At 31.1% G+C, this 13,472-nt stretch overlaps 1 protein-coding gene across 8 annotated transcripts in view; it reads left to right on the plus strand.

Annotated features, from left to right (window-relative positions):
- Positions 1-13,271, plus strand: part of nedd4l (NEDD4 like E3 ubiquitin protein ligase) — a 93,136-nt gene extending 79,865 nt beyond the window's left edge. For all 8 annotated transcript variants that reach the window (XM_051092623.1, XM_051092624.1, XM_051092625.1 and 5 more), the window contains 13 exons: positions 1,466-1,524; positions 2,715-2,780; positions 3,120-3,349; positions 3,891-4,012; positions 4,174-4,244; positions 6,443-6,538; positions 6,645-6,718; positions 6,813-6,873; positions 7,031-7,090; positions 8,781-8,888; positions 9,776-9,872; positions 10,133-10,205; positions 11,511-13,271. In XM_051092623.1, the coding sequence (XP_050948580.1) occupies positions 1,466-1,524; positions 2,715-2,780; positions 3,120-3,349; positions 3,891-4,012; positions 4,174-4,244; positions 6,443-6,538; positions 6,645-6,718; positions 6,813-6,873; positions 7,031-7,090; positions 8,781-8,888; positions 9,776-9,872; positions 10,133-10,205; positions 11,511-11,613 (1,220 nt within the window). In that variant the 3' untranslated portion in view covers positions 11,614-13,271. The remainder of the gene's footprint in view (positions 1-1,465; positions 1,525-2,714; positions 2,781-3,119; positions 3,350-3,890; positions 4,013-4,173; positions 4,245-6,442; positions 6,539-6,644; positions 6,719-6,812; positions 6,874-7,030; positions 7,091-8,780; positions 8,889-9,775; positions 9,873-10,132; positions 10,206-11,510) is intronic.
- The last annotated feature ends 201 nt before the right edge of the window (positions 13,272-13,472 follow it).

The following is a 13,472-nucleotide window of genomic DNA, read 5'->3' on the forward strand; positions in this document are numbered from 1 at the left end:
TGGGGTAGATTTTATTTTATTTGTCAAATAATATGCAAAATTATTAAAATTAAAAAATGTATCAGATTAAATCAAATTAAAATCAGTGATTCTCAGTGCTTTGTCCAAACATAGTACCTATTTATTTTATTTTATTTTTTTATTTTTTTGTCAAATAATATGCAAAATTTTTAAAATAAAAAAATATATCAGATTAAATCTAATTAAAAAATGTCATATAGGTTTCATTTTTTTGGGTGAACTATATGTTTAAGTTATTAAAATATGTATTGGTTTAATTATATTTAACACAAATAATAATATTTATAGTCTTAAACTACTTTTCATTTTCCTTTCTAAAGTATTTTATAATTTTGGCAGCAGTTTTGGCTCTGAGAATGAATATACTGTTTATAAATTTTATTATTATTATTTTTTTTTCCCTCCAAAACAATTCAAGTTAATTGCCACTTTTACCAAAAAAAAAAAAAAAACTTAAAACATACAATATAATAAACTGTATAAACTATCTTTTTTTTTTTTTTATCTTTTAAGCTCACCTATGATGCGTTTATTTGATTAAAAGTACAGTTAAAAATGTAGTTTTGTGAAATATTATTACAAGTTGAAAAAGCTATATTCTATTTGAATGTACTTTAAAATATATTTTATTCATGTGAATGATACTGAATTTTCAACATCATTACTGGTTTCATGCTGGTTTGGTGATCAAGAAACAGTTCAAGAAAAAAAAACATCTTATTACCCAATAGCATGAATTTAATGATCATAAAAAAAATATATTTTTATACACATTTTGAAGGTCTTTACATCATTAGAAACAAACTGTAAAAATTTGGTAAAAACTGCATTTATCTTAAATATATTGATGCACTTGGCAGATGCTTTTATTCAATTTTGGAGTTTGAAATCATTTTACACTGGTTTAAAATTTGGCCAAAATGAGGTACTTTGAAATACAGCATGGTTTTGCCATCTACTGTTGGGAACTACAATCACCCTGACTTCTCCTGTACACATACAGTAATGCAGGCTCCATTCACAGATATGCTCTCAAGTTCCTATTTGTTGTTTTGTCTCAGTAACTTTATTCTGTACTGTGTGATCAATATCTATTTAGATGTTTAAGGTAACACAATTTGTGAGATCATTTTACTCATGCATCATTAAACTCGGACGTGCCCTCGGTGTCCGTCACAACACAGGTGTGTTCAACCACTGCTGACTCTGCTGCCGTGGTCGATATACACCTGTTTTGTTTGTCAGCTCTATACATTCACAAACGACCTCTAGTGTTTCCCACATCCAGTGGTGTGTACATTACCTTACACACATTGAACGCTGGTTAAAATAAGAGTTTTCTTCAAAAAAAATCAGCTAATGTACTCTAAATTTAATCTGTACTAAACAGCAATGGAAAAGCAAGATTGATAAAGGCTTATAAAATTCCTTTTCTTCCCCTCAGACACCAAAAAAACGCAGTGGGAAGACCCTCGCCTCCAGAGTCCTGCCATAACTGGACCTGTAAGTGTACTTTTATTCTGTCACAATCCTTCTATTATTCTGTGTCTGTTCTCCTTTAACACTTCTGGCTTTTTGTTATAAAGAAATTGGTGCAGAGTACATGGAGATTTGTCAGAAGTAGGAGAAAAAAGATGTTTTCAAAAATCTTTTTGACTAATTTTGGATCATTTTTTACTCTTGATTTTGTTTTATTATTAGTAGTAATATGTTGTTGTTGTTGTTATTACTGTTATTAATAATTCTCATTTTTCTTAATGATCTGCATCACTGCAATATTGACATTTTTATTGCATTAAAAATGAAAAATGTTATACTTTTTTTTTTTTTTTTTAAATGAGATTAAATTAGAGGCATTACAACATAAAAATACTTTTTTACAGAAAAGTTCAAAATGAGAATTTTTGCACAGAATGTTTGCTCATTTAAAAATAAATATATTTTTTCTTTTCATTTTTGATATGAAATATGCCAGATTAAATCAAATTTATTATTTAATTTAAATTTTTTTTTTTTTTCAAATAATATGCAAAATTAATGAAATTTAAAAAATATATCAAATTAAATCAAATCAGATCTTACAAAAATATCTCAGGTTTTATTTTTGGCTATCCCTTTAAGTTCATATGTATAATTGAAATATTGCTTTAATTATATTTAACACATGTAATAATTTATAATCTAAAAATTTCTAAAAAAAAAAATCTATTTTGTTCAAACCAATTTAACGCTTCATCGCCACTTTTACCTTTTACTTTTACTTTTAAAAATTAAAAAATATAATAAAATAAAAGTAAAAAATAAACTATATAAACTATCTTTCAAATGTTTACAGTCTGCATGATTAATAATAATAATAATAATAATAATAATTATTAATTCTCAAAATCATTTTCATTTTTATTGCATTGCAGTAAAAATGTTACACAGTCTATTTTTAAGTTTTTTTTCATTAAATTACATTCAGAATTTTTGTTCATAAAAAAATATATATATTTATTTATTTTATATTTATTGTGTTATTAATATATTTATTTCAGTAATATTCATCCAAATATACTATATAATACATTTATATATTACAGTATTTATATGTTTGAAAACATTTCCAAACCAAAATGCTTGGTTTCTTGCTTGTCCATTGATATATGTTTAACATATGTATTATTGTTTATTTGTTTGTCGTCTTTTAGGCGGTGCCATATTCCAGGGAATTCAAGCAGAAGTATGACTACTTCAGAAAGAAGTTAAAGAAACCCGTAAGAAACAAAATGTTTTCAGACATTACAGTGAGCTCTTTCCTGTCACATACTGTATTCCTAGGCACTCTAATTTATTCTGTGTGAAATCCTTGTTGAGGAGTGAAGAACGTTTTTTTTTTTTTTTTTTTTTTATTGGGTGTTAAATTGTTCTTCACACGACAGAAACGCAGCCGTTTACTGTGTGATTGTTTCAAGCCTTAATATTAAATCTAGATGTTACGCTCAAAGCTGTTAGCCAACCATGAGCTTCAGTTTAATATTGTGTGATTTTAATCATCCATATTTCACAAATTCCACAATGCAGCGGTACATTGAGTCTCTCTCTCTCCCCCACAGGCAGATATTCCGAACCGTTTTGAGATGAAGCTGCACAGGAATAACATCTTGGAGGAGTCGTACAGACGGATCATGTCGCTGAAGAGACCCGACAGCCTGAAGGCCCGTCTGTGGATCGAGTTTGAATCAGAGAAAGGCCTGGATTATGGGGGCGTGGCCAGGGAATGGTTCTTCCTGCTCTCCAAGGAGATGTTTAACCCTTATTATGGGCTGTTTGAGTACTCGGCCACGTAAGTGTCCATGTGTTTGTGCACCACAGTTTTGTGAGGTTCTTTGGCACGTAAATCCTGAACCACCCACCTCCACTTCTCTCCTTATATTCGTATCTCCTTTTAGCGTGCATCCCAGAGGCTTTACTAGCACGTCAGAGTAGCTAACTGGCATTTTGCCTTCCTTTGCACTTCTTAGTTCAGTTTTAATGGTGTTTTGTAGCTGTGGTTTGATTTACCTGTGAGCAGTCATCTCCATTTTTGAGTTTAATTTTCTTTTGTGTCCTCCGTTGTTATTTTATAATCTTTCCTTTATTTTTATTTATCTGTCTGTCTATTCTATATTCTGTCTGTTCAACTCTATCTGTCTATCTATAAACATATCCGTCTATCTCTCTGTCTGTCTTGTGATATGCATTGTTGTTTTGAAAGAACGAAAGCATTTCTTGTGTTACAAAGCAGGTCTGTTATCTTGTTAGATCTCCCCCACTGACACTCATTAGAGGACGCAGAAGAGCTGGCGTCATAATTCATTCAACGTCTCTCTTCTGTCTGTCTGCAGAGATAACTACACCCTTCAGATCAATCCAAACTCTGGTCTCTGTAATGAGGATCACCTCTCATACTTTAAGTTCATCGGTCGGGTGGCTGGCATGGCTGTGTATCACGGAAAACTGTTAGACGGTACATAAACCTGCTGTTTAAGAGCCGATCAGAAGCTTTTTCATGACTTTCGTTCACTTTTTATAATTATCATGTTATTTTTTTAAATTGTTTTAGGGTTTGATTTGTAGTTGCTTTTCCCTGTTACAAACAGAAATGTATTCTTCTTGTTTGTTTTTTAGGTTTCTTCATTCGACCATTCTATAAAATGATGCTGGGCAAACAGATCACACTGAATGATATGGAGTCAGTGGTGCGTTACACACACACACACACACACACACACACACACACACACACACACACACACACACACACACACCAATTTTAAGATAAACGGTTGAAATCAAACGTTTACATACACCTTGCAGAATCTGCAAAATGTTCATTATTTTACCAAAATAAGAGGGATCATGCAAATGCATGTTATTTTTTTTATTTAGTACTGACCTGAATAAGATTTTTCCACATAAAAGATATTTACATATAGTCCACAAGTGAAAATAATAGTTCAATTTATAAAAATGACCCTATTCAAAAGTTCATAATACTGATTCTTAATACTGTTTTTTTTTGTGTGTTATGTGTGTTTTGTGTAGTGGTAGTTGTTCATGAGTCACTTGTTTGTCCTGAACAGTTAAACTGCCTGCTGTTCTTCAGAAAAATCCTTCAGGTCCCACAGATTCTTTGGTTTTTCAGCTTTTTTGTGTATTTGAACCCTTTCCAACAATGACTGTATGATTTTGAGATTCATCTTTTCACACTGAGGACAACTGAGGGACTCATATGCAACTATTACAGAAGGTTCAAACACTCACTGATGCTCCAGAAGGAAAAATGATGCTTTAAGAGCCAGGGGGTGAAAACTTTTGAACAGAATGAAGACGTGTTTTTTTTTTTTTTTTTTTTCATTTAATTATGCCCTTCAGAAGCTACAGAAGGTGCATGTTTCCCAGAACGCAAAATAAGTTTATCCTGATGTACTCACCCCCTTGTCATCAAAGATCTTCTTGTCTTTTTTTTCTTCAGCCATAAAGAAATTATGTTTTTTGAGGGAAACATTTCAGGATTTTTCTCCAAATAATGGACTGATATGGTGCTCTGATTTTGAACTTGGTTTCAAACGATCCCAAATGCGGATGTAAACGAGGAAAAAGCCAAGGAAAAAGGGTCGTATCTAGCGAAACGATCGGTTATTTTCATAAAAATAATACAATTTATATACTTTTTAATCTCAAATGCTCATCTTGTCTTGCTCTTCCTGAGCTCTGTGTATTCTGGCTCAAGATAGTTAGGGTATGTCGAAAAGCTCCAATCATGTTTTCTCCCTCAACTTCAAAAATCATTTTCAAAATCATCCTACATCACTGCAGAAGTACTGACCCAGTCTTTGCAAAGTGAGCATGCAAAGAAAATCAAACACCCTTAACAAAAAAGGTAAAACTGCGACATAGGACGATTTCGAAGTTGAGGGAGAACATGAGATGGGAGTTTTGACATACCCTAACTGTCCTGAACTGTAACAAAAACATTTCAGGCAGAGCGAGACAAGACGAGCGTTTGACATTAAAAAGTATATAAATTGTATTATTTTAATGAAAATAACTGATCGTTTGGCTAGACAAGACCCTTCTTTCTCGGCTGGGATCATTTGAAGCCGCATTTAAACTGCATTTTGGTAGTTCAAAATCGGGGCACCATATCAGTCCATCATATGGAGAAAAATCCTGAAATGTTTCCCTCAAAAAGCATAATTTCTTTTTGGCTGAAGAAAGAAAGACATGAACATCTTGGATGACAAGGGCTGAGTACATTATCTGTGAATTTTTGTTCTAGAGGTGGACTTCTCCTTTAAAATACAGTGTTTCCTGCTGAAGCACCAGTGAATGTTTTGAACCTTCTGTAATAGTTATGAGTCTCTCAGTTGTCCTCAGTGTAAAAAGATGGATCTCAAAATCATACAGTCACTGTTGGAAAGTGTTCAAATACACAAAAATGCTGAAAAAACAAAGAATTTGTGGGACCTGAACTATTTTTCTGAAGAACAGCAGGCAGTTTAACTGTTCAGGACAAACAAGGGACTCATGAACAACTATCACTAAATAAAAAACAACTGTGGATCATTCAGGTAACAACACAGTATTAAAAATCAAGTGTATGGAAACTTTTGAAAAGGGTCATTTTTATAAATTCAACTTATTTTCTCTTGTGGACTATATGTAAACATCTTTTATGTGAAATATCTTATTCAGGTCAGTACTAAATAAAAAATAACATGCAGATTCTGCAGTGTGTATGTAAACTTTTGACTTCAACTGTAACCCTTAGAAGAACAGAGCAGAAACCTCATAAAACAATTCATATAAAGGCATTTGTTTGCAGGTACTATGTGTGCATGCGTGTTTATACTTTTCTCATTTTCCTCATTTCTGTTTTACATTACCGTTGTAGGACAGTGAATACTACAACTCTCTCAAGTGGATTCTGGAAAACGATCCTACAGAACTGGACCTGCGGTTCTGCATTGATGAGGACAACTTTGGACAGGTAACACTATTGTGTGTCTAAATGTAAGTTTTTGTGTAACTGTAAGTCTAAAAAGTGAGAAGAAAAAATGTTAATGCAGTTGCAATGTTTTTATATATATTTATAGACATATCAGGTGGATTTGAAGCCAAGCGGATCAGACATGGTTGTAACCAATGACAACAAAAAAGAATACATAGAGTGAGTTGCACTCTTGCTCTATTTGTAAATTCTTACATATAGTATCTTATACTAAGAAAATCATTATTTTTATTTATTTTTTGGCTCTGCGCAGCCTGGTGATTCAGTGGCGGTTTGTGAACCGGGTCCAGAAACAGATGAATGCCTTTTTGGAGGTATGTGATTAAGTCTCCCACACAATAAAAAAGTCTCTGTAGTTCCAGCTGTTACCACTAGGTGGTAGCAAAAGTTTGATTATTCCTTATAGCAACATGCCAGCATGCTATAATGACGTGCAATGTTTTGATCGTGTTTCACATATCTGTTTCACAGGGCTTCACCGAACTCATTCCCGTCGACTTGATAAAGATTTTTGACGAAAACGAACTGGAGGTAACAACTTCCCACATACCCATTACTCAGTGTCTGCTGTTGTCATGGAGACAGAATCCTCTGTGTCCAAGATATTACAGAATTATAAAAAAGTGCCTGCTTAGGTCTTTATTTTGTTGAATGAATTGGATCTTTGCACATGAGCACAGAAGAATGCGTTCCTGTTTAGGTTGTTGTTTGCCAAACTTAAACCCGTCATTGTGGCAAATAATGAAAATGAACTAATAAAAACCAACTGTGCAGAATAGGTCATGATGATATAAATATCAGACAGTATTGTCTTCATGATTGTAACAATGTAAAGCTGTTTTTTGTACTAATACCTGAATTATAGTTTATCAGTTATCTTATTTCTATTTCCAAACATAGAAAATAATTCCAATAAAATAAAGTACTTTAAAACATTTGGGGCACTATATACTATTATACAATATACCATATTATACAGTAATTATTATATATACACGCACACACACACACACACTTTTTTAGCAAGAAGACTCAGAAGTGTCAGTAAAAACATTTAAAATGTTATCAAAAATGTATCATGCATAATGCGTAATGCATTGCAAAATATACGTTTTTCGAAATGCCAGTATATAAAAATATATTGCATATTAATTATCATTTTGTAACAAATGTATTATATAAAATAACATTTTAAACCCATTTTAAAGAATTTTTTTTGGTTTCAAAAAGAAAAAAGAAAATATTCCAGCATATTAAAATTACTTATGATTTAAATAAAAAAATATACATGATATAAATATTAATTATTACATTATTATTAAATAATTATTAATAATTAAATGTAGATTCCTAATATTAAATAAAAAGCTTTCTGACATTTTCAAAGATTTTATAATTATGCTGTCATTTTTAAAATAAATAAATAAAAATACAAACACATAAAAAATGCATATTAATTATCATTTTGTAACAAATGTATTATATAAAATAACATTTTAAAGACATTTTGAAGAATTTTTTAGCTTGTCAAAAAGAAAAAGAAAATATTCCAGCATATTAAAATTACTTATAATTTAAATAAATATATATGATTATAAATATTAATTATGACATTATTGAATAATTATTAATAATTAAATGTATATTCCTAATATTAAATAAAAAGCCTTCTGACATTTTCAAAGATTTTATAATTATGCTGTCAATTTTAAAATGAATAAATAAATAAAAATACTATATATAGATAATAAGATATATTTTTGCTTGAGTATCAAATTAGCATGGTGCAAGAAGACTGGAGTAATGATGCTGAAAATTCAGCTTTGGCAAATTATTTTTTATATATATATATATATATATATATATGTATTAAAAACCTAAAATAGAAAAGTTTAACCTTTTTTTTTTAATTGTAATAAAATGTTACAACATTACCATCTTTCAAAAAGGCAGCCTTGGTGAGCATAAGAGATGTTTAAAAATAAAAAATAAAATATATATATATATATATATATATATATATTTTGTATTTTCTGAAAAAAAAAAAAATATATATATATATATATATATATATATTTTTTCTTCTGATATTTTTTTTTTTCTGATATATATATATATATATATATATATATATTAATATTTAATGTATTTTCTGAAGTTGAGTGAATGTGATCTGATGTTGGTGTTAGTGTGTTTATTGTGCTGTATTCTCTGTCTCCAGCTGCTGATGTGTGGTCTGGGTGACGTGGACGTCAATGACTGGAGGCAGCACACCGTCTATAAGAATGGCTACTGTCCCAATCACCCTGTGATCCAGTGGTTCTGGAAGGTATGGAGAAGCATGTAGCCTGTGTGTTTTGTGTGTTGGAAATTATACAAATGTGACTAAACAGATGTTCAAAACAATTTCATTTTTCATGAGGTGCATCTGGGACAATCTCCTCAAACGAATGCATTTAAAAAAAATAGAATGTTAAGACTTTTATAGTTTTTTTTTTAAATTTATTTCAGGCATGTAAACAAACCTTTAAGTCAATCATTTTACAGATCATGAAACAAATTCAGTCAAGTGTGTCCAAACTTTTGTATGCATAAATATGTGTCTGACCCCATGCCAAGTACACTGCGGGCAGTTACCGATCAAAGTCTGTTTGATGTGAGGCTCATCGAGTGTTTACTCTGATGAAAGAGTCACGGCGTGCATTACAAACTTCTTATCAGCAGTCTGGAGCCAGACTTGCTCTTTCTACACACACACACACACACACACACACACACACACACACACACACACACATACATATAGGTAAATACATACAGATTTACTTTCCAATACATATATGTATCAAATGTGTGATATTTGAATTCATGTCCTCTCAAAATTGTTGCTATGCATGAAAATACGGCCAAACAGCAAAAAAAAAAAAAAAAAGTCATGCAGAATTCTTATTTGTAATAGATTTAGATACAGAATATGAGTCTTTTTTAACAATCAAGCAACCATATCCTATTGCAGTAAACTTGTGCATTAAGTGGAAAAGCTTCAAGTGGAGTTTTTTCACTTGAATGAAATTCTAAAGGTTTATTTCAAGAAAAAAAATACCTAGGTAGACTGTTGTTTTAAGAAGTCATTCCGAGGAAAATGTTTACATTACTGCAAGTGTAAACAGATGAAAGTTATTGATATTAACCATGTCTCTCTCCATTTCTACTCAGGCTGTGTTGTTAATGGATGCCGAAAAGCGGATCAGACTTTTGCAGTTCGTCACTGGAACATCCAGAGTGCCAATGAACGGCTTTGCTGAACTCTACGGTAAATAATGCTCTAGTTTGTTACGTTATAATATAATATAATGTAATGTAATGTAATATGTATGTTTTTCAGAAAATGTCACTGGTGTTGCAGTAGAACTGTAGTATCGTGTCTCTTGACGATTTACTGTAGATAGTCTATAAGATGTTGTTTGTAACAGCTTCCTCTGTTTTCAGATTTTAGCAATTCCCTTTGAGACCTATATTGTAAATTGGCTCCATTGCTGATTGGTCCTTGACGAGTCATGTGATCTTTTTCAGGTTCCAATGGGCCGCAGTTGTTTACTATCGAGCAGTGGGGGACACCTGACAAACTCCCTCGTGCTCACACCTGGTAAGACCTAGAGGGATTTGACTGCTTTATTTACTCAAACACATCAAATTATGTTTCCTTTATCTCTCTAAAAGATTTTCTTTTTTCCTTTTTCTTTTGTTTATTTTTATTTTATTTTGTTAATTTATTTTATTGTTTTTATTTTATTATGTTTTTTTTTATTCTATTTTATTGTATTATTATTATTTATTTTATTTAGTTTTTGTTATTTTTAGAATTTTTGATATTTAATTGGTTAATTGGATAATTGGTCATTTTATGTTTTTCCCTTACAAAACTATTTAACAGCACAACTATTTTCAATATTGATAATAATATATATATTTTTATTAAGACTTTTCTTTTCCTTTCTTTTTATTTTGTTTATTTTTATTTTGTTATTTTATTATTTTATTATTTTTTATTTTATTTTACTATTTTGTATTCTGTTTTATTTTATTATTTTTATTATTATCTTTTATTTTATTTAGTTTTTATTTGTATCATTTAATTGTTTTTATTATTTTGTATTATGTTTAATTAATTTAATTTATTTGTTTTTTTTATTTTATTTTTTTTTTTTTTTTTATTATTTTTATTTTGTTGTTTTATTTCATTATTTATTTTTTGTTTTATTGTTATTTTATTGTTATAATAATTTAATATAATAATTTAAATTATTTAAAATTTTATTTAGTTGTTTTTATTTTAGTTGAGTTTATTTTAGAGGTATTTTGGGAAAATACCAGAATATACCAAATCAAATTATTTTGTTTTTTTTACTTTTATTTTACTTTTATTTTATTTTTTTTTGATTTTTTTTTTTTTTTTATCATACTTTTTTTGTTTTTTTTTATTTTGTTTTGTTTTGTTTTGTTTTGTTTTGTTTTGTTTTGTTTTGTTTTGTTTTGTTTTGTTTTATTTTGTTTCGTTTTGTTTTGTTTTGTTTTGGGGAAATACCAGAATATACCAAATCAAATTATTATTATTATTATTATTTTTTTTACTTTATTTTATTTTGTTTTGTTTTGTTTTTTTATCATACTTTTTTGTTTTGTTTTATTTTATTTTATTTTATTTATTTTATTTTATTTTATTTTATTTTATTTTGTTTTGTTTTATTTTATTTTGTTTTGTTTCGTTTTGTTTTGGGGAAATACCAGAATATACCAAATCAAATGTACCAACTTTTTATTATTATTTTTTATTTTATTTTATTTTACAGAGGTATTTTGAGAAAATACCAAATCAAAAAAGTACCAAAAAAGTGAATATTCTGAAAAGGCATTTCTCTCAATAATTACATTCTGTTTTCTTCCCACACAGCTTTAATCGTCTGGACCTCCCGACGTACGAGTCGTTTGAAGACCTGCGCGAGAAGCTTCTGATGGCGGTGGAAAACGCCCAAGGCTTTGAGGGCGTCGACTAAACAGAATCCCTTTACGTCCGTGCGATCTCCTAACGCAACCGACGAGCAAAGACATGTACAACACACGTGCACACACACACATCTATACTCACATACACACTCTCGAGTTGCCATTGTACAGCCAGATCCCAGCGGTCGCAAGTGTGTGACGTCAGCACAGTATATGCATGTAATCTGTTTAGCTGGAACGGCATTGGCTGCGAAACCCGTTTCGACGCCAAACAGCCCACAAATCATGTTCTCCTAACACGTTTTATTTTCAAATTCAGCTCTGAGGCCCTGAAAACTTGTATATTGATGATTCAGTATTTGGGTGTGGCCTCAGAGTGGGCGTGGCCTTGACACAGCAACCAATCCCATTCCGCATTAATTTCACAAATATAAGTTCAGTGAAGAGGCAACTCTCGCATCAGGTCTTACTAACACCAGATTACCTTAGGAATCAGAGCCAGGATGAAGGGCGCATCCTCATCCTCCCTAATCCCGCAAAATACGCCAAGTTTCCCCTCGCCGAGGATTATTTTTTTATCTTCTTTTGCAACGCCAAGAAGCAACGGGAATTGTTTTTAATAATTATTATCGCTGTTATTATTCTTACCGAGTAAACGGATATTTGTACCAACAATGTGGTTTACTATTTTAAAATGACGTTAATGCATCAGTGGCCTGGCTATATTCAATATCCATATCATCGTGGGTAAAAAAAAAAAAAAAAAAAAAAAAAATTGAGAAAAATGAAAAAAAGATCATGATTATTGTATTGCTATGAAAACTGGCATGAACATGTATCTTGTGTTTCAATATGATTACGTAGTAATTATAAAGCTATTCTCCTTCTTGGTCGAGAGCAAAGATCGAAAAACGTTTTGGAAAATGAGAGAGGGTTTTCTTCAATTGTAATAAGTATTGTTCTTATCTTTATTATGATTATACCTGTTCATAATGCTGTAAATGAGTTTGTTTCGGAGGTGGGGGAACGATGCGATTGGACTTTTACTGTACGTGTTAAATCTGTTTGAAGTATTAAAGAGCGACACGGAGTGAAGCTATCTTAAAAGCGCTGTGATTCAACACTGCGAGTCTCGTAGACTTTCAGGACGTAAACTTACTTTCTTTCTTTCTTCCTTTCTTTCTTCTAACACCACTGTACCTAAAAGGGCACTTTATTGATCACAAACTAGGGTCATGTCACCTTTTTTGTTTTTTTGTGAACTTGAATGTGATTATCTATTTTGTTCTTTTAAAAGCACTCGGTTCCTTGGTGCAATATCTCTCGATTATAATCGGCCTGCAATCTGCTGCTAACATATCAGTTCACGGCTCGTCCCCGCAGCGGATCCGGAGTCACTCCGCTTCGTCGGTGCGAATCCGGATCGGCTCTGTAGGAACGAGTTCCGACTTCAGACTTGTTCTTTTTCTGTTTTCTTTTTCGGTCTTGTATCTGTACGCCTCCTCCCCACTCACACTTTTCGGGCCGCTGTGGCTCTGTAGGTTTGTGATAATATTATGATTATTGTTATTGTTATAAATTACCCTTCCTCTTTTGTAGGGGCAGTTCTTTTTTTATTATCGATGAGGAACATTTACTGTCTGGTTCCTGCTCACCACGAGACCTTGCGATTCGTATAACTTCGTTCAAAATAAACTGATAAATGGAATTTGGGTGTGCTGTTGTTTATCTGAAAAGTCTCGCAACACTTCATAATCTTACATAAATTAGACTTTTATCTAATGGGTTCGGGTTTATTGATTTTAAAGTAAGTTCATGGTATTTCTACTTCTGTAACTGTTGGCAAGCGGGTTTGTAAATAGGTTTCAGTTTGCACTGAAGGTTGAGATAAAGTGTTTTGTCATTGACT

This window comes from Labeo rohita, chromosome 21 (assembly GCF_022985175.1).
Source record: "Labeo rohita strain BAU-BD-2019 chromosome 21, IGBB_LRoh.1.0, whole genome shotgun sequence".
NCBI classification, from domain to species: domain Eukaryota; kingdom Metazoa; phylum Chordata; class Actinopteri; order Cypriniformes; family Cyprinidae; genus Labeo; species Labeo rohita.